Raw genomic sequence first — 20,446 nt, forward strand, 5'->3', positions numbered from 1 at the left:
GTTTTGCAGCATGAGAGCCCTGCGCGGTGGAGGGACCCTGGAAATGCAAAGGACAAGCGCAACGGAGGAGGCACGGAGAGGAGGATGCATGGTACCTCGCTCCAGAAGGAGGCAGATGCTGTGAGGAGGCGAGGAGCAGCGAGTGGTGAGAAAGTGAGCCGGTCGCTGAATGAGGACGGGTCTGTGTGAGTGTGTGTTATAGGCAACTGCCTCTGACTGTTCGCCTGGAAGAGCTGCAGCGTTTTACACTATGGCGCCACACACAGAGAGAAAGAGAGAGAGAGAGAGAGAGCTACATGTGAATGGGAAAGATGTGTGTATGCGTGTGTGTGCTGGCACTCTGTTGCTTTAAGATATCCACCTTAGACATAGTGTCAAGGTAGATTAAGCTGCTTAATTACCTCTTGCATGATTCTGTATGCTGCACATTTAACGCCCCCCAACCAACACAATGTAGCTTCAATCATAAAACAAATATGCAGGTCCACTCTTTGACCTTCAAAATGCAACCTTCTTAAAAATTCATTAAAGTTAGAGTGGTATAGTGCAGAAAAGTACAAAAACCACCGAGCAGAGCGGCACCTTACTTTCCCCCATGTAGCAATAATGTGACAATGCCAGATCTCCTGGTTCACTGAACATCTACACACCTCGAGGCTGATGCAGCTTTATTTAGATCACTGTGATGGTGTCAGATGGAGTCGACACTTGTAAAAACTATACGTTGTGCTGAATTACATTTGCAGGTTTTTAAAAATAAATTACATGCTTTATTGGATCCAAGACATTCCCCACTTTCCGAAGTAAACCAAAGTCTCATAATCTGAGATAAATGTAAACTGAACACTGTGGATTTGTGCTGTGTCAGTTATGTCGTTGTCGCAGCAACATGTTTTAGTTATAGATCAGGGGTGTCAAACACATTTTTGTTTTGGGCCAAGATCATGAATGCTCTTAAAGGGCCGGTTGTGCCAGCATGTATTGATAAAACCTGTTCACGAACTGTTATAATCTCAATGAATTGAACATCTTTTCAGTCCCTCCAGGATTTTGTGATACTTCCTGTGATTTTTTTGCAATAAAAATCTAATGTTTGTGGTACTAATTTGGCAATATTTACGGTATTGCCAAATTACCATAAATATACGGCAATTTATGTATGGTATATTAAGTGTCGGTAAGTGTGACTTTTTATTACTCGCTGTATAGATCATGGACTATAATCTGACATCAGTTAAGGCTGAGGCACCTGTTTAGTGCAAGTAAGAAAGTTTCTGATAATTTTTGATAAATATCTGCAATAAAATCCCATTAGTATAAAAAAGTGAGGGGATTTCTTGATTTTGCGTGAATTTCCACAATAATTCTCAAGAAACTTTACGGGCTGATTGATATAATTTGCCAGTAAACAGATAAAAACGGAATTGATTTGATTGATAACATAATATTTAAGCACACTTAGTGTTTAATCTATCTAGAGCGCCACATAAAAGGCTATAACAGGCCAGTTTTGACCCATGGGCCTTGAGTTTGACACATCTGTAACAGATGGTTAACCAGTTTATTTTTACTTAGACTTCTGTAAGGTAAATACAGTGAGTTGTGATGCAGATTTGAGCATGTGGAGGAAGGAAAAACCGAGAAAACGGTTCTCACGACCAATACCAAGCATCTTGTTGTCATATAGTCCATATTTAGTTGTTTATTTTCTTATTTTCATTATTTCCTCCAGTATGATTTATTCCTTCTTCTAGTTTAGTTTCTCTTTTTAAGTGTTGGATGTATCTCTGTTGTTGTTTATGTTCTCTCCCTTCTAGTTTCATCTTTGTTTTTGCCGCAAGTCCCTTTGCCATTTATTTCTGCTGCCAGTCATTTACCGCATCAAGCCTCCCTCGCTTCGTTCCCAGCTGCAGTCAGTCTCCCTGCTTAGTTCCTTCACTCCTTCCTCTTTATATCTACCTTACAGACTCATTACTCACTGCTCATTCATTATGTTTGCTCCATGCCACTGTTTCTCCCTGTCTCATGTTCTAGAGGACTATGGTTGTGAACCACTGCTCTATCCTAGTTGGACTATTGTCTCCGTATGTGTGAGGTAATAGTCACATGTTTGCTCCTCAGAAATGAAATTATAATGTTCACGCCCCTTTGAAACAAATAATCAGATGAATACATGTTTATGAGCTACTGGATGTCCTGAAATAAACCCTAAACTGTCTCTAGTGAATGTTCTTCATAATGTTCTGTTCTTGTGAATGCTCTAGATTTCACTTTTGCTGCTGTGACTGTTTGAAGTAACACAGATTGAACACACATAATCATTCCTGGTAGTGATTCTGTATTACATCCTTACCTCAGAAAGAGCCAAAACAAAAGTGTCAGAAACGTCATGGTCTTAGTTCTCTTCGAGGAGAACTCCGTCACACTGACTCTGACAGTTCGAACCCAAACCAAACTTGATGGTTCTGTTTCTTCCAGTTTGCTGTAGGTTATTTGCACAAACATTTCATGAAGTCAAAATCATCATGAAGATATTAGGTCTCAAAGCCAGAGCACAAATAACTCCAAAGGCATCAAGGGGAAGTTTGCAGACTGTGGAGAACTCCCTTCAGGGCTCTGAGCAAACTGCTCTCACAACTGTTTGCATCCCAGGGATGTGTAAACTCAATGTGATGTGTAAAATTGCAATGCGTACGCCTCCTTTAAAATCCTACAACCCTCTGAGAATAAATGGAGAGAAGTTGCATCAGCTTTACCTTGCTGCTGCTTCATCTTCAAATAGCTATTTTTGCCTTCAGCAATGCCTGCTTTGGCCTGATGGTGTAATTCCTCAGCGCTCTGGAGGCGTAACTGTGGCATAGACAAAGCTGCAAACGTACTTCTAATGTCACGAGCTCCTCCAAGGTTTCTATTTTCTTCTGTTGATCCAGTTTGAAAGTGTGCCAGTCGAAAGCTCGTACATTCTGGCTTGAATCCTGAAGCCTCAGTAAACACTGCTACCTCAAGGCGATGCGTTTGCCTTAACGGTTTCTCAGAGAACCTCCTGGAGCTCTGCTAGAAACAGCCATGAGGTGAGTGTGCAGAAGTCGAAATGAGCTGTCATGATGCTGCACAAAAAGAGACTGATGGATTTCTGTGCAGAAATTAACTGAGGATTTCCAACAGGTACAGCATCTGTCCGCGTCGCTTGATAGCACCGCCTGTGGTTCGTCCTGGTAACGATTTTGTTTATGATTGCAGTGATTTTCTTTGGTCAATGCCACATAAACGCTTCCCAGAGCAGAATTAGAGATTTCTAGTCACGCCGGAATCGGATAAAAAGGAAAAATCCTTCCAAGAAGTCCACAAAGTCATCCCTGCGTCACATCTACGCAAGATCATTTTCAATATTCTTTTGTCTGTTCAACTTTTTCTCATATTTTTTTTTCACATTGCATTCTTTTTTCCCCATCTACTCATCCCCACAGCACAAGTCCATCATCTCTTTTATTAAAACTTCACATCAAGCCATGAATGCAAATCATTGGGATGCATTTCGCATACAGAGCGCAAAGGAGGGAGCCTCGGTTGTTTCAAAAGTAACTGCGTGAAGGCATAATTACCAGATTTATGGAGCTCTATGGATCTCGCTCCGTGAAGCGCTGGTGCAGAATGTTGACTCAGAGTCAGATATGCTGGCAGAATGCTTTATGGGCGTTTGACAGAAAAGGCAAGGGCAACCATCTGTCAACCGCAGCGTCACAACCGTCGCTTCTGTCAACGGCGTCTGTCTCTCGGATTCCACTGTGATGACACTGACAAAAGTCGACATCTTCTCAGTGTCGATCCCTACAGATGTATCCTGCCATGTGTAAGTCACGTGCATCTCCTGCTTGCAAGTGGCTTCTTGGTGGGACATTAAGTAACAGCAGGGAGATGAATAGTTTCTTAAAGCTTTGAAAATACTCTGCACAAGTGGAGAATTTCTGGAGACATGCAGCGGGATTTCTAATTTATTCCACTATAAAAAATGTCAACATGAGATTCTGTCAAACTCACATTTCTTTTAAGTACCAACTGCATCTCTAAGATGATCGTTTTTGTCCTTATGCCTTAACAATATGCTAAAATAACCGAATTCTCGAGATTAGCCCTCTGCACGTCAAAATGCTTAAATCAGGCTTTTTCACTTAATAATGTAATTTCTGCCTCTAAATCTACTTATTTTTCCACGTTTGTTCTGCATTTTGGTTTGGTTGTGATTCAGGAATAACAGGACAATATGTTGTTATGAGTGAAACACAGTTCCTTTGGCCTTTCCTATACAAAAAAGTTGAAAATGTTAAATATTTTTATGACATTGTAGCAGTGTAGGTTTAAACCACTTGTTGCACTCACTCATTGTAACTTGATAACTAATGAAAAACACAGTAAGTCTGTGTTCATTTTTGATTTTCTCCCAGTGATCAAAACAAGCATGTTTGGTTAACCAATCCTTAGAGGTTTTCTGTGCCTGTGCAGGATTGTTGGACAGATGTATCTGTATTTTCCCATGTCTTACCTGCTCAGTGCCCAACCTGACATTTGAAGTGATGATAGTCATGGCAAGGTATAATACTCAGGACACAGCAATTCCCTGGCTTGGTCTGACCTAACCTGCCCAGTGACAACAATAAAAGGCTGCTATATCTGAAAAATGTTTAAAATCTCAAAGTTTCCAATCCCAACGATCTTGGTTTTTAATTTTGTCGGTAAGGTGTGTGCTGTTAAGTGCACAGTTATCCGACCTCTTTTAGTCGGATAACGTTGCTGTAAGCAGAAATAGTTCAGCGATTTTTGGAGAACAATGGGTTTGAGGTCTTGACTTGACTTCCAACCTAGATAGTAAAGAATCTTTGAGGGGCATCGGACAAACAAATGATAGACATAAGGCCTCACCTTTATAACCTGGAGCACCTGCTGCTAACATATTGGGTCCCAGACACCACAGCGCAGTTCAACCAACACGTTATGAGATGGGTGGTCATTATGTTGCATCTGATTGGTTTGTATTTCTTTGTAGAAAAATGATTAAATATCTTATATTGGGTGATGTTTCAGCCTTTTTGAGGTTAAGGTCAAGATTTATGGCTTATCCTTTTATTCAGCATGAAGATTTTACACTAAAAATCCAAAATCTAAGCTTTTTCAAAGCAATGCAACTGTTTGGAATCAGCATATTTTACCAAATACTGTAGCGGATTATGAAAATTTCCTATTTGCTTTAATAATCAGCTCTTTGAAAACAATGTTCTAAAGGGCTTATACTCACTTTCATTTCTTTAATGCTATGGAAACCTGCTGAAGTTAGGGGAAAGCATTAAATGCATGCATTAAACAGCAGATTTATTATCCAGGAGAACTAAGGGATTTCACTGAGCTAGACAGAATCTTGTCAAGAAGCGATGAAAGCATTAGGCATTTAACAGGATGCTGAGCAGAATCAAAGTTTAATTTCAACAACCAGTGACTCATAAATAACACAAACAAACAGAGAAAATATTCACACAGGCTTTGAGTTATTCTAATCACAGGAAGAAAACTCATGTTGATGGGATTTAATCGAATCTTGTTCAGTACACCTTGAAACTCCTCAATCATATTATGATAATTTGGGGAGTTAGTGTAAAATCACACTGTTCACAAGGGGCATGAAGCATCTGTTCATAGTTCTCCAACAGGGAACCCTACCTGTAGACCGTGCAGTCATCAGGAAGAGTAGCTCCTGGAAGCAAACTGGTTTGGTCCCGAGGATGGTCGTCAACACTCTGCTCCTGCTTCTGCTGCTCCTGAGGTGTGTGTGCGCTCTGACACTTTCTGAAAACCAGCTGGTGGGGTTTGAGGTGTGCGACCTGGCTCCCGCCCCCTGCCTCTCCAGGATGGAACTAGGGCAGCGATCCTCTCCTGGCCCCTCTCTCTCAGCCTCTGCATTGAGGTCTCACCACACGCTGCCTTGAGATACATTTTTCGGATAGACTGATGGGGACCCCTGCTTTAGATAGCAAATCCCTTTCTATATATGTTGCCCTTCATACGTCTGTGTGCGAGTACAAACCTGTGCCGGCCATGTAAGACAGCACAGGCTTTGTTATGTTGCAGTGTTCCTATAATACACAAGGACTAATGAAGCGATTTAGAGTATTATCCTGACACATTTTGCACGCATCACCACATCATTCACATGTTCTCCGAGCAAAGCAAGCCAAACACACACACACACACACCATAAGCACACAAATAAACTTGACCCACAAACATTATGAAAGGATATAACAGAGAGGAGGCCAGGGACGGCTCTGCATGCCATACCTGTAACGCCGACTTTATTTTTAGATGACCATTTATAAGACAAAGACTTTTGTTTGATCTTATTCCAGGTCCAGCTTGACAACGTTGCACATTTGCAATGGAAGGTGATCAAAGCAACACGGAGATTTATGTTTACTTGTTAGATATATCTTTATGATACAGGTGTTATAATAGGTCAAAACTTGATACAACCCCCTGAGTGATTCATTAAGTGATGACAGAAACTCAGTAAAGGTATTCAGGTCGGCTGTGAATACACACATTTAAGAACCTTTTTTTTTTTAGAGGATTTAAGACCATTCAAGAAGAGTGATTGATTGATTTAAACTTTTATGTGTCTGCTTTTGTCTGCTTATCCAAGATCAGGATGTGAGGGCAACAGGTCCATGAGGGAAACATAGATATCCCCCTCCCAAGCGACAGCCTTTCCCAAGGAGTTCCCAGGGCAGAAGAGATTTATAGTTCTTCTTGTTTGTTCTTGTGCTGGGGGCTCCTCCCAACCGGACCTGCAGAGAAAGTGAAGCGGCAATGAACCTGCACCAATATCCAAACCTCCCCGACTTTAAGATGAGACGAAATATGAACTCATATGTGGTGATGGAGCTCCTAACCCTATATCTAAAGCGGAATTAAGCAACATTATAGAGAAAACTTATTTTAGCCATTTGTGTCAAGAATCTATTTCTTTTGTTTTATCCTGCTTTCACTCATGAATCAAGGCACCGAGATTCTTGAACTGATCTGCTTGAGACAAAGACTTTTACCCCCAACCTTATTCTAGCTGAGTATCATGGCTTCAAACTTAGAGGCACTGACTCCACTCATCTGCTCTAAATGCTGCGTTTTCACCAGCTACAAGTGGAAAAAAAAAAAAATCATAAATAACAAAAATATAGACTTGAAAACAGTCTGTGTGTAATTCGTCTATAAAATATATTTCACTTAGTGAACGAACTTTTCAACAATATCCACTTCATTGACTGAGACTGTGCATAGTTAGGGTGCTTGTATTTTGTATCAAAATGGGCAGGCAAATGTCACTGTAGCATATTTAAATGGCCAAAAGCAATAGTTCAGTTGGATTTCATCAGATATTTTAAAGGTCTTCTCTGATACAGTGGGTGATTTTGTAACAGTTTTCTGTCCTTGTGCTTAGCCAAGTCTAGTCTGCTGACATTCTTCCAGCCTCAGTGTTCAGTCCTGGGCTGGTAGCTCCAAAGTAATCTCTCCGCCAGTCTTTATTGACTCCCACATGCAGAATCTGCCATTCAGTTTCTCTTCCATGACCTAAAATCTGTTCTGCTACCCAGGTTTGCCTCATAGCAGCCAGGCCTCTCTAGTCACTGCCAGCCAGCACAGAAAGTCAGTGTCTGGGTCTTTGTGTTTCCAACTCAGGGCCCAGTGGGGTTCCTTTGCCTGACCTTCTGTCTTGTCATTTCTACTCTACCTTTGTCCACATCCTTTATGATCCATTATTCAATGCAATGCACTCATAGGTGCAGAAATGATAAATTTAAATATAAAAGATTAAACAATTCATGCATACTCTCCAGTAAAACTCCAGTCATGAGAAAAGGAAGAGCACTGCCTTTGATTTGTGTGTCTTATATGTAATTTGGACACAGCAAAATATTTTATAGACTCATTTTTTTCTATTATTTCGTGTACAAAAAAATCACAGTAGATTCCAGAGTTGTTATTTACCGAATAAGCAGACAAAAGCAAAAAAAACAAAAACAAAGGTAAGACATACCTTTAGAACTCGGTAAAGAAAATAACATGTTATTTCACATTAATACTCCAGTTAAAAAAGGTGAATTATCTTTTTTTTTTCCAACACTGTAGAACAGGATACCAACTATTTATTTGTTGTATCTGGCTGCCCTCTTGTGGGCAGCCAGAGAATATTCCATTTATTGGAAAACAATCGGTTCCACAGCTACAGTGCATATCAAGTCTAAAGACACAAGATGTTATAAGCATTATATTACAAATTATAATCAAAGAAATAAATCTAAAGCTTTCCAGAATTGCACACATATACACAAACCAGTCAAACTGGTACATGTCTTTCAGGTCTGAGCATTTGAACACACGTGCTAAGAAAAATAAGATGCTGGAAAATGTGTGGGAGCAGCGAGCACCGCTGTATCCACTGTTCCCTCCCACTCATTGTGCTGTGTGAGAGACTGAATCAGAGCTTCTGGTCTATTTCAGTGCCTGGATATGGGAGGTCTTTTCTCTCCCCCTTCCCTCTAAGACTAGAGGGATTCACCCACACAGGGTGACTTCTGCAGGAAGAAAGTCAAGCTGGCTGAAAATCAAACACGCACAATAATGGATGCAAAGAGCTTCACTTTCTAGCAAAAACATAATAACAGAACAAATGGATTAACATTTTGTGTTTTCTGGTAATGTACAGATTTGTCTGATTCTTTTATTCTCAAATGTAGTCAGAAAAACCATCAAAGGAATCATTTCTTAAACTATGATGGTAGCGGTATGAGAATTACAATATTTCAATAAAAAAAAATGCTGCTATTTAACTGTCATTGTATAATTTACACTTACAGGACCTGTGTGTGAGCCTCTCCTCTATGTTCATTTTCTGCATGAATTCTTAAAAAACATTTTAAATGTGTTGTGGTAGACCTTAAAGCCAGATTTTCAAAAATAACAGCACAACAGGCTATTCAGAGTACCTCCATTTCTGCTTTGAAGAAAAAAAAAAACCCATTGCCCCAAAATATTTTTTTACCCTCTGCCTGGTGAGTTTTCCCCCAATTTTAGTAAATTGCTCAGTTCAAACGAAATGCATTTAAATGATGTTTTTCATTAGTGGGACAACATGAGGAAATACATAAACAGATAAAGCCAAAATCTGAGACAGTTAACAAGCAAAAGGGGCATTTCTGATACCAGAAATCTTCCCCCCCCCCTCATAAACCTTCATTTATCCTACCGTTTCTTCTTGTGAATGACTGAATTCAAACGTTGAAATTATACCTCTCCCTCATTAAATCTCCATCCAAAAGTTCCTGATAATGGAAACGCACTACTTCCCAAATTGGGCCATTGTACCCCGGTTATTTTGTTTTGCTCCTGTAAATGCAGTGGAAAGGCAGCGGGGTGATACTGGCTCCAGGAAAAAGCTCCTGGAACAGATATGCAGATGAGAACTTTAATCTTTACTGAGCCTCGCATGCACATGCCTGCCCTCTTGTGGGCAGAGGAGGAAAAGCAAGCTTCCCAAACAAAATAAACAAAGTTTCAATATCTGAATATCGAGCAACGTAAGTCTTAATTATTCTAAACCAAACAATCATAAATGAAACGCTCAAATACAAATACATCCTCACAAACAATTACAAATATTAAAGTTTAGGTACTCAGTGATAAAGCCTTGCTGCAACTGTCAGTCATTCACAGGTCTACATATTGAAGTTCAGGCTGTGGAAGTGGAGATGAAGCATTGATGAATTTAGGGGAATTTGAGAGAACCTCAGATACTGTCTGTGTCCTCCTACTCAGCGATTAGTGCGGAGGCAGAGCGTTTATTCTCCCTGAAATGTGAGGTCTTTTCTTCACTGCTCCCTCCAAGACCAGAGTGATTCATCCACACTTGTCTGCAGGCAGAAATGCAAGAAAAAAATAAATAAAATATCCTTCAATGTTGAGTATAATTACACTTGATAGCTGACTTTCTCTGAAACAGAAATATCTCTAAGATTTTTTTGACTTTGGAAGTGTAACCCTTTGACTTAAACAATATCTTGTTTATTTAAGTTCTGTGAAACGTCTGATAGATAAAAATTGTTTTAGGCTCAGACCTGTGCTTATTTGAGCATAGATCTGTTTATGCTATAACAACCACACCTCCATTCATTCATTTGGAGGTGATGATTATCCAGCTCCAACACTTCATTGTCCGACCCTTCCTCCCCAGAAAAGTTGAATTCATTATTGCTTTCTGAACTGCATGGCTAAAAAATAGGGTTGCAGTCCTTCATCAGAACCACCGTCTTCTTCTTCATCACTCCATAGCTTCTTCCTCCAACACTGCATTTACATTTTGACTTACCCTCATGACATCACAAGACTGCGCTGGCGCTTGACCCAGTTACTACAGATGACAGACCAGCAACCTGTCCAGGGTGTTCCCTGCCTTTCGCCCGAAACGTTCGCTGGAGATTGGCAGCAGCAGCCCTCCCGACCCCATTAGGGACAAGGGTGTTAGAAAATTAATGGATGGATGGACTACAGACGAAAATAGCAACACTTTTCAATGCCGTGGATTGTGTAGTAGTCTGTGAGAAATATTTATTATTATAACCTTTTGTCTATACAGAATGAATGCAGTCCATGTTTTTAAATCCAGTGGTTTTACTCCACTCTCTACTCAGTGGGAAACTTGTCAAAGCTTATTTACCGCATTCTTATCAATACCTCCAACAGTTTTTGAGGAACTCAATAAAGTTTAACTTTATCTCTAGAAATTAACATCTCTTTATCAAAACAGAAAAAAAAACTGTTAATAAAAGCAATAGATTATAAAATAATGAGGTTTTTAAAATTATATGTCTCCAATCTATTCTTGAAAGTAATCATGAGGTTTGGTTTGCTCTCACCTTCCTGACTGTCACTCATTTACTCGATGATAATGGCAATTTGTATGAATATGAATACATTTTTGTTAAGAAATATAATCTAAATTGTGCAAAACGTGACAGTAACAAGATAACAAAAAAGTACAGCAAGTGCATTTGTTCATCTTGAAAATAACATTTATAAAACTAAATCAAGAGCTAAATTACAGACTACTAATGGATTAGATTTACTACACAAAAATTGTAGCAATAACTTTTTAAAGAGTTAGCTAAAACAATCTGGTTTGGTCAGGAAGGAAATTTATGGAGATTTATGAAAAGAAAAATCAAATAAAATGAAAAAATATCTGGGATTTTCTCTCCCTCCAAAATATAAAGAAATTAATTTCACACCACTACATTATATCTTTTATTCAAATGAGTTTATAAGACACCGATTTAAAACTGATTGTGTTGACTGCTATATGAACCTAAAACAACAAGCATCTATTTTTGTCAATCTTTAAACATCTTATGGGAATCTCTTCATACATTCCTAACCATAAAGTCCATGAACAAAGACTCTCTCTTCAAATTGTTTAATATGGATATGTATCTGAGAGTAAAACAGTTGAGTATAATATTAATATTATTTTTACATTTTCTAAGGCAATGGCAAATCTAAGCCATTTTAGTTTATTTTTAAACAGGAACTCCATCTGCTTAAACCTACCTTGCACAATTTTTTTTATTTGATATTTTATGTAGAAGTTATTGTAGTCATTAGGAGACATGGCTGTTTCTCTGTGTTGGTCTATATATTGGTGGGGTTTTTTTGTTTTTTAGATTGTTTCTTGTTCTGAATAAAGATTTTATTAAGAATGTAAAAAAAAAATCATGGGTCACTCCCTTGTTTGAATTGTATAAATACATGCAGCAGAGACACCTGCAAGCAGGAGCAGTTCAAGATGAAGATTTCTGTGGCTGCCTTAACTTTCTTTTTCTTCTATGCATGCGTGGCTGAAATCTCAGCTCAGCCGACAGGAGATAAAGATGGTGGCACCATTCAGTCATCTGGTGACACAGACTGTGGCGCAGCTGAAGCCCAGAAAACCACTGAGCAACTTTATGTCATCTTAAGATCGGTAGAAACCAAACTTAGAGACACTCAGACAGAGATCGAGGTCCTGAAGTCACAAGTTCAAGGTAAGAGCAGCAGATTTGGAGTTTCCTCTTTCAGAAATTTTATTAGCTAGACATTAAATAAACATTATAATGAACACTTATTTTCATATTTCCTAAGTCAACAAGGTAGCATTTGGAGCATCTATAAGTGCAGGTGGAAATATTGGACCTTATAATACCCACACCACAGTGGTCTACAAAAAGGCCTTCTTCAACACAGGGTCATACAACCCGACAACAGGTAAACCTATATATATTTGATTACGCTTATTGTTTAAATTAGTGTTTACAAATACTGAGAGTTTGAGGAATTTTGCTGTACTTACAGAGGTCAAATAAATTATTGCTTTTCATGTAAATTAGTGTGATCATGTTAGGGAGGACCTAAAATAAAAACTATAAAATACATTTGAGTAGGGGGTGGGGGGGAACAAATGGTCAGGGAAAATCTGTGAAGAGGTTAAGAAAGTATGCTATACTAAAATTATTAACAATTTTAGCAATGCATACTAAAATGTTAGTATAGCACACTAACAAAATATCATCTGTGTGTGGTATGTGGTAAATTACATGTACTTTCATAATCCTTAAACAGATTAAGGATTATGATTGCATTTACAATACAAAAAGATAATAAAACAAATGTACAAATGAACAAAGCACAAACTCCAGCAAGTCATTTTAAGGCATTTTTAGCTAAATCTTTTAAAATAGTATCCAATATTACATCATCATTACATTATGAAGTTAAATTAAACTTTTTGTTTTTGTTTTTTAGGTTGCTCAAACGTCTTACTGCATATATGTTGAAAAGATCACCAAAGATCACCATAAACATTACTTTTATCGTCCACAGGTATTTTTACGGCTCCTGTCAAAGGAGCCTATTACTTCAGCTTCTCTGGACATAATCAATCAACTAAAGCAATGGGCCTGCAACTGATGAAGAATGGAGAGCGGATGATCACTGGCTTCAACCATGTTGATGCTATAGATCGTCATGAGACAGCAACCAATGGGATGACTCTGCAGCTTGAAGTTGGAGACCAGGTTTACGTGAGACTGATGGAAGGCACATGGATTTATGACAATGACAATAGTCAAAGTACCTTTATTGGCCATTTATTATTCCCTCTGTAAAGTTCCCGCAAAAGAATAAAGCTAACATACACATGAAATAGATTTTATTTCAGTGATAATATTTAGTGGTAACACTTATTGATGGGGACAGATATCAGGATAAAAATAGATGCTGTGTGTGCTATGTCTTAAATGTGAGGTGATCTGATTTATGTAATAATTTTTTTTTTTTACAATCATATTTATATTTGACCAATAAAAATCTATTAAAACACAAGTTGTTTTCATTTCGAAAACCTGTTTCATTCTTTGAAAATCCATTTGTGGTGAAGCTCCTCTAAACTTTTATTCAGTTTTAAACAAGGATGTGAAAATAAAAAAGCAAACTAATAAACTTGTATCTGTTATGACTTAAGAGATACTTAAGAGACTTAAGAGATACTATCTCATAAGGTAAGTCTCATGGGGTTTTTTTTTCATCAGAGTGCCCAAAATGGGTTTCTGTATATTTGCTATGGTGTAGTAGTGTGAGGTACCATGGTGCTGCAAAACAAAGGAGTCTTTATTTTGCAGCAAACGACAGCTTCTCCACAGTCCACCAGCCCACTAACGGAGAAATTCACCGGTAGACTGTCATGCCCGTCTCTCCTGCATAGTTTGTCTCAAGTACAGAACAAATTAGTTACCAGGTTTTTATAATTACCAGATCAAAGGTTTGTTAGTTAAACTGTGCAACTCTTCTTGGAAACTTCAGAAAAGTTTTGTATTTAATGATTTGCAGTGGTGTTAAAAATAGTTTGCTCCCTTCCTGATTTTGTTTTTGTATGTTTGTTACACTTCAGTGTTTCAATCTGGAGAGACTCAGACAGAAAAGAATAAACGATTAGGAAATTTATTGACAAAAAATGAATAACAATTCTTTGGCGCTCGGGCCCCGGCTGGAGATTTGAGCAGTGAATTCCGGCGAATTCAGATGAGCCCATCAACGCTGAATAGGGATACTCCCCCGGGGCCCGACACTGGTGGTGGAGGTTGGGAAAGATGACGACTTGAAATGCTGGTGGAGAAGGGGAGGAGGTGGGTTGAGCAAAGCTGGAAAGCAACTGGCGGCGTGGGTGTGGAGCCTTTTAACAGAGCTTGATTGAAGATTGGAGAAGGCGGGTCGAGGTCCAGTGATGAAGATGACGCAGTAATTAGATGGAATGGGTGGAGCGGAAGTCTTCCAGCTTGAACTTGCGCCTAGGCTTCATTTCAGAAAACCAAACCAATTTAATATTAGCCAAAGACAGCACAAGTAAGATGTGCTGTCTTTGGCAGCACATCTTACTTGTGCTGTAAGTAAGATGTGCTGCAAGAACATTGCAAAGAACAATTTGCAATGTTCTTGCAAATTGGATTTGCAAGAACATTGCAAATCCAATAAAGGTAAAGCGTAAAGTAAAACGTATTTCACAAATTTTCCATATGCTTTGTGTGTTTTGTACACACAAAATATACCTCTCAAACTGTTCTTTACTATAAAATAATCCAAAATGCAATTTTTCCATAGAAAATTATCTCCATATTGCTTGTGTTGTCTTTGACTAATATTTAAAGTGCTTTTTTAAAGCTGGAACACTGAAGTGTGGCAAGCATGGCAAAAAAAATGAAGAAAAAATCAGGAAGGGGTCAAGCAATTTTTTACACCACTGTAAATCAATAAAAACAGAAATTCTGTGAAGTTCTCAAGAGTTAGAAAAGTTTAACTAAGATCCTTGTTTGAACTGTATATATAGTCAGGAGAATATACAGCAGAGACAACTACAAGCAGGAACAGTTCAAGATGAAGATTTCTGTGGTTGTATTAACTTGCTTTTTCTTCTATGCATGTGTGTCTGAGACCACAGCTCAGCCAACAGGAGATGTCGGTGACACAGATGACGGCATCATTCAGAAACCTGGTGGCCAAGACTGTGGCACAGCCGAAGGCCAGAAAACCACTGAGCAACTTTATGTCATTTTAAGAGAGCTAGAAACCAAACTTAGAGACACTCAGACAGAGATGGAGGTCCTGAAGTCACAAGTTCAAGGTAAGAGCAGCAGATTTGGAGTTTCCTCTTTCAGAATTTTTACTAGATAGACATTAAATAAACATTATAATGAACACTTATTTTCATGTTTCCTAAGGCAACAAGGTAGCATTTGGTGCATCCATAAGTGCAAGTGAAAATAGTGAAAATATTGGACCTTTTAATACCCACACCACAGTGATCTACAAAAAGGTCTACTTCAACACAGGATCATTCAACCGGGGAACAGGTAAACCTATCACAGTGATATATTTGATTACGCTTATTGTTTAAATTAGTGTTTACAAATACTGAGAGTATTTTGCTGTACTTACAGAGGTAAAATAAATTATTGCTTTTCATGTAAATTAGTGTGATCATGTTAGGGAGGACCTAAAATAAAAACTATAAAATACATTTGAGATTTAGGGGGGAAAAAAGTAGTAGGGAAAAAAAGAAATTAGAAAACAAAAGGTCAGGGAAAAACTAGTATGAAGAGGTTAAGAAAGTATGCTATACTAAAATTATTAACAATTTTAGCAATGCATACTGAAATGTTAGTATAGCACACTGACAAAATAGAATTTGTGTGTGGTATGTGGTAAATTACATGTACTTTCATAATCCTTAAGGATTATGATTGCATTTACAATACAAAAAGATTATAAAGCAAATGAACAAAGAACGAATTCCAGCAAGTCATTTTAAGGCATTTTTAGCTAAATCTTTTAAAATAGTATCCAATATTACATCATCATTACATTATGAAGTTAACTTAAAAGTAGTTTTTTTGAAGTTGCTCAAACGTCTTACTGCATATGTGTTCAAAAGATCACCAAAGATCACCATAAACATTACTTTTATCGTCCACAGGTATTTTTACAGCTCCTGTCAAAGGAGCCTATTACTTCAGCTTCTCTGGACATAATTTATCATCTAAAGCAATGGGCCTGCAACTGATGAAGAATGGAGAGCAGATGGTCACTGTCTACAACCATGTTGCTGGAAACCGTCATGAGACAGGAACCAATGGGATGACTCTGCAGCTTGAAGTTGGAGACCACGTTTACATGAGACTGTATGAAAACACCTGGATTTTTGACAATTCAAATGATCATAGTACCTTTATTGGCCATTTATTATTCCCTCTGTAAAGTTCCTGCAAAAGAATAAGCTAACATACACATGACATAAATTTTATTTCACTGATAATATTTAGTGGTAACACTTACTGATGGGGACAGATATCAGGATAAAAATAGACGTTGTGTGTGCTATGTCTTAAATGTGAGGTGATCTGATGTATGTAATAAAAATTTTTTTACAATCATATTCATATTTGACCAAATAAAATCTAATAAAACACAAATTGTTTTCATTGCAAAAACCTGTTCCATTCTTTGAAAATCCATTTGTGGTGAATCTCCTCTAAACTTTTATTCAGTTTTAAACAAGGATGTGAAAACATCATTTTCTCAATTGCCTCAAAAGATGTTAAAAAAGTCTTCAAAACATGAAAAACTCAATAAAACATATTTGCACAGCATGGGTGACAAATGATTCTGAAACACAAAACGCCTCTGTCAGTTTTACCAATATGACTGTTTTATTTGAATTATTATTAGTATATTATGCTATAAAAATAAAATTTAATTGACTGATTGATTGATTTATTAGCATAATTAAAGAAAAAAGGAATAAAATAAGGAAGCACATAAATAATATGAACTGATAAATAAGAATATAAAGAAATGTAAATTAATCAGAGATGCGCACTCTTACTGAGGCCAGCCATTCTCATAATGTTACTTTAACTAAGCAGTACTGAAGCTGATAGTTCTGACAGTGTAACCGAGTAACGGACAAATTGATGTATTAATTTAAAGATTCAATCACCAAAAGCTTTGAAAGACAGGGAAGAATGGATCATCCACAGGCTCATGTTTGATTATTTGTTAAAGCATTTTTGTTGCTAAATGCTCATAATTACAGTCAGGAATAGATTTATTACCGGGTCAGTTGTTAGAAAACGTTTATCTTTTTGAAAGTAGGTTCAGAAAACAGCCAACATGCAGAATAAATCATGAAAGAAAGATATAATCATAAAGCAAATGCAAATCTAAAAGAAAACACAAAAACACATACAGTATGTCTATTTCTTCAGCTGCTTTGGACAAGACCTGCTGTCCTGTCAATAATCTTGGTCTAGCAAACCTGCTGCAGCATATTTCATCCCTTCAAGTTCAGGTAGGGATATGTCTACATGGTGCTCAAATGTCAGTTATGGCAATCAGTTCAGTGGGTTATTTCCATAACTTGAGACTTTATTTCATCTTCACATTCTTCTAATGCAACAAGACTCTGGCTTCCATCTGTTCCGTAACACCATCCTGTTATTTTTTAACCTTCTCAACTTATCTCTGTACACTAGTTCTTCTCTTACATTTACACAAAATATTGTTTTAATTCAAATATCACTCTTCTTAAATTAGATACAAAAATATGTGTTCCTCTTGAACTTTTCCATATTTTGTCACATTACAACCACACACATAAGTTAGAATTTAATGTGAAAGACCAAGACAAAATGGTAAACACTTACGAAGTGGAAAGAATATTATACATGACTGAATTTTTTTTTTTTTTTACAAATAAAACACTGAAAAGTGCAGTGTGCAAAACTATTTAGACCCCTGGAGTGAATACTTTGTGAAACCAACGGTTTGCTGCAATTCCAGCTGTATGTCTTTCAGAGTGCATCTCTACCATCTTTGCTCATCTACTGAATTTTTTGTCCATTTGTCATGATTTGCAGTTGTGGAATGTGGACGCAGTGGGCCCAGGTAATACAGAAAATTATGGTCTAATGACAAATAATGCACAAAATCCAGGCAGCACAGGTGAGCAGAAGGCTACAAGCTCAGAACTGGTAGCAACTGGAAAATAGAGCTAGAAACAACGATGTTTCACAACAGTAACGACGAGAACCCGACAAGAGACACAGGTGGATTCAAATACACAGAGGGTAATCAGGGGAAACGAGACACAGCTGGGGGAGTTCAGGGGGTAGAAAGGGATGACAAAGACACTGAACTGAACACACAAACCTACATAAACACACAGAAAAATCAAATCCTCACAACATTCTTCTTTGTCAAACAGCTCAAGCTCAGTCAGATTAAATGGAGAGTATTTGTGAAGAGCAGATTTTAGATCTTGTCACAGATTCCTGATTGGGTTGAGGTCTGAACTTTCAAACCCATGAATATGTTTTGTTTTAAACCATTGCAGTGTAGCCCTGGCTTTATGTTTTGGGTCATTGTCCTGCTGGAAGGTGAACCTCTGCCACAGTCTCAAGTCTCTTTCAGAGTCCAGCAGGTTTTCTTCCAAGATTTTTCTGTATTTGACCCATTCCCCTTCCCATCAACTCTGACCATCTTCCCTGTCCCTTCTGAAGAGAAGCACCCTCAGAGCATGATGCTGCCACCACCATATTTGGGAGAGGGCATGGTGATGTGCAGTGTTAGTTCTCCACCATACATAGCACTTTGCATTTTGGTTTTAAAAGCTTTGCTCTTGCCAAGTTTTTATGAAGACTACATTTGTGCAGTGCACAACCAATAGTTTTCCTGTGGACAGACTCCCCCACCTGAGCTGTGGATCTCTGCAGAGTCTCTCCAGAGTCACCATGGGCCTCTTGGCTGCATCTCTGATCGGTGCTCTCCATGATTAAATCTTTTAGGGCTAGGATTAAGGTTATGGGTTATACCCTCTGCACTTCACAGAATTAATGTCACAAGGTGACAACATTTTAACACTTTTTCCATTTATCTGTTGTGATCATGGACAAGAATAACAGGACAGGCCAACTTTTCAACTTCATCTCTACATAACCCATTTTTATCACAGGTTTCTTCCCGTGATATTAGGTGGTGTTTTGTTTTCAGCTCAAGGAGCAGCAATAGAATCCAGGTCAGTATGTTGTTCCCATAATTTGAGACTTTATTTCCTCTTCACGCTCTACTACTTCAGCAAGGCTTTGGCTTGCATATGTTAACACCATCTTTACTGGGTCACTGTTGAATCTTATCAACTCTGTACACAGCTAGTTCTTTTAGCATTTATTGTAGGATTATATTATGTGGCATTATTTTTTTTTGATGCTTATTTGGTGTTATGACAAAAATTATTAAGCGTCTCCGTTCTTATGACATAGCAGTCTAATGTCTGTTTATTCTTACCATCATGGATAAAAGACAGCCTTTACTAGCAAAAGTGAAAAATAAATAAATAAATGAACCACCCGTTCAAGTAGTTGTGGATACATTGGTTTTTAAACTTACAGAGCAAACAATCATTTCTTTATGAGTCCTGCACATGAAAGTGTCAGCAATCATGCAGTTTACCAAAAATGTGTAGCTAAACCAGAAACCCTATCCATTTTATTCCTGGTAATGCTGATGTAGGATTGATTGTGTTAGTTTTAAGGTGTAGCTAGTGATGTGTTTTGTAATTGTCAAGTTAAAAAACTTTGTGTGTTTGATTAATTAAGGTGTGCAACTCAACTGATTTTACTCTGGGTAATTTCTCACATCCATAAGATGACAGAATTGGTTTGTCTTCCGATTGGGAAACCCCAATAATACTCATTTTAATCTGTACTTCAGATTAAAACAGGGATTTTTTCCCTTTATCATAAAAGGAATCAGTTTTATCACTTTGTAAGTTCAGAGTTTATAGGTCTTGACAAATTTCACAGAATGTATTACAAATTGCTTGATATATATTGAATTTTTTGAATGATAATGTTAACACAGGACGAAAAATATAAATAATATTCAGTTTGTTTAAACTGGACACGAGTAAGAGATTGAAATTGCTTCAGTTGTCAATTTTAGGGTCATGTATTACAGTTTATGAACAAAATAGGTCAAGAATGAAAATTTGTCTCACCTCTACAAACCCTTGTTGACTCTTAGCTGCACAAGTCTGCCCTCTTGTGGACAAAGAAGAGAGATAAAGTCCAAAATGAAAAGAAAAGGCTACAGTCTTCAAGTCTCAAATACCTTCTCCGCAAATGATAACTGTTGGTTTATTCATATAAGCTCTGAGATAAAAACCTTTTCAGCTGTAGCCATCAGTCATTGACAGGTCTAGGTGTACAAGTCCAGAGACTGAAAATGTAGACGAGGTGTTGATGAATGTAGGGGGAGCTGAGAA

The 20,446-nt window shown here is 37.8% G+C and overlaps 3 protein-coding genes across 5 annotated transcripts in view; 2 read left to right on the forward strand and 1 right to left on the reverse strand.

Moving 5' to 3' along the window:
* The window catches only part of kcnab1b (potassium voltage-gated channel subfamily A regulatory beta subunit 1b), a 36,950-nt gene extending 31,030 nt beyond the window's left edge, over window positions 1-5,920 (reverse strand). Inside the window, exon 1 of one of the 2 annotated variants that reach the window (XM_032564831.1) lies at window positions 5,710-5,920. The gene's annotated coding sequence lies outside the window, so the exon portion shown is untranslated. Of the gene's footprint in view, window positions 1-95; window positions 208-5,709 lie in introns of those variants that run through there. The other variant, XM_032564832.1, reaches the window with a different exon arrangement.
* LOC116721232 (cerebellin-4-like) lies at window positions 25-13,455 on the forward strand. 2 transcript variants are annotated; one of them, XM_032564840.1, is made up of 4 exons: window positions 25-145; window positions 11,946-12,119; window positions 12,217-12,339; window positions 12,955-13,326. In XM_032564840.1, the coding sequence occupies exons 1-4, from the start codon at window positions 85-87 to the stop codon at window positions 13,236-13,238; spliced, it is 642 nt and encodes a 213-aa protein (XP_032420731.1). In that variant the 5' UTR covers window positions 25-84; the 3' UTR covers window positions 13,239-13,326. The 2 variants fall into 2 exon arrangements, with proteins under 2 accessions (XP_032420731.1, XP_032420730.1); XM_032564839.1 differs by lacking the exon at window positions 25-145 and having other exon boundaries at window positions 11,804-12,119; window positions 12,955-13,455.
* Window positions 13,456-14,841: 1,386 nt separating this feature from the next.
* LOC116721230 (cerebellin-4-like) lies at window positions 14,842-20,345 on the forward strand. Its single transcript, XM_032564836.1, has 3 exons — window positions 14,842-15,247; window positions 15,345-15,476; window positions 16,100-20,345. Exons 1-3 carry the CDS (start codon window positions 15,001-15,003, stop codon window positions 16,378-16,380), a joined length of 660 nt encoding a protein of 219 aa, XP_032420727.1. The 5' UTR covers window positions 14,842-15,000; the 3' UTR covers window positions 16,381-20,345.
* Window positions 20,346-20,446: the final 101 nt, after the last annotated feature.

The sequence above is a fragment of the Xiphophorus hellerii genome, chromosome 6 (assembly GCF_003331165.1).
Source record: "Xiphophorus hellerii strain 12219 chromosome 6, Xiphophorus_hellerii-4.1, whole genome shotgun sequence".
In the NCBI taxonomy this organism is placed as follows: domain Eukaryota; kingdom Metazoa; phylum Chordata; class Actinopteri; order Cyprinodontiformes; family Poeciliidae; genus Xiphophorus; species Xiphophorus hellerii.

Coding starts and splice junctions, on each gene's coding strand:
- LOC116721232 (XM_032564839.1), top strand. CDS start 11,882: ATGAAGATTTCTGTGGCTGCCTTAACTTTCTTTTTCTTCTATGCATGC. Junction 12,120..12,216: donor CCTGAAGTCACAAGTTCAAG/GTAAGAGCAGCA, acceptor ATATTTCCTAAG/TCAACAAGGTAGCATTTGGA. Junction 12,340..12,954: donor GTCATACAACCCGACAACAG/GTAAACCTATAT, acceptor TATCGTCCACAG/GTATTTTTACGGCTCCTGTC.
- LOC116721230 (XM_032564836.1), top strand. CDS start 15,001: ATGAAGATTTCTGTGGTTGTATTAACTTGCTTTTTCTTCTATGCATGT. Junction 15,248..15,344: donor CCTGAAGTCACAAGTTCAAG/GTAAGAGCAGCA, acceptor ATGTTTCCTAAG/GCAACAAGGTAGCATTTGGT. Junction 15,477..16,099: donor ATCATTCAACCGGGGAACAG/GTAAACCTATCA, acceptor TATCGTCCACAG/GTATTTTTACAGCTCCTGTC.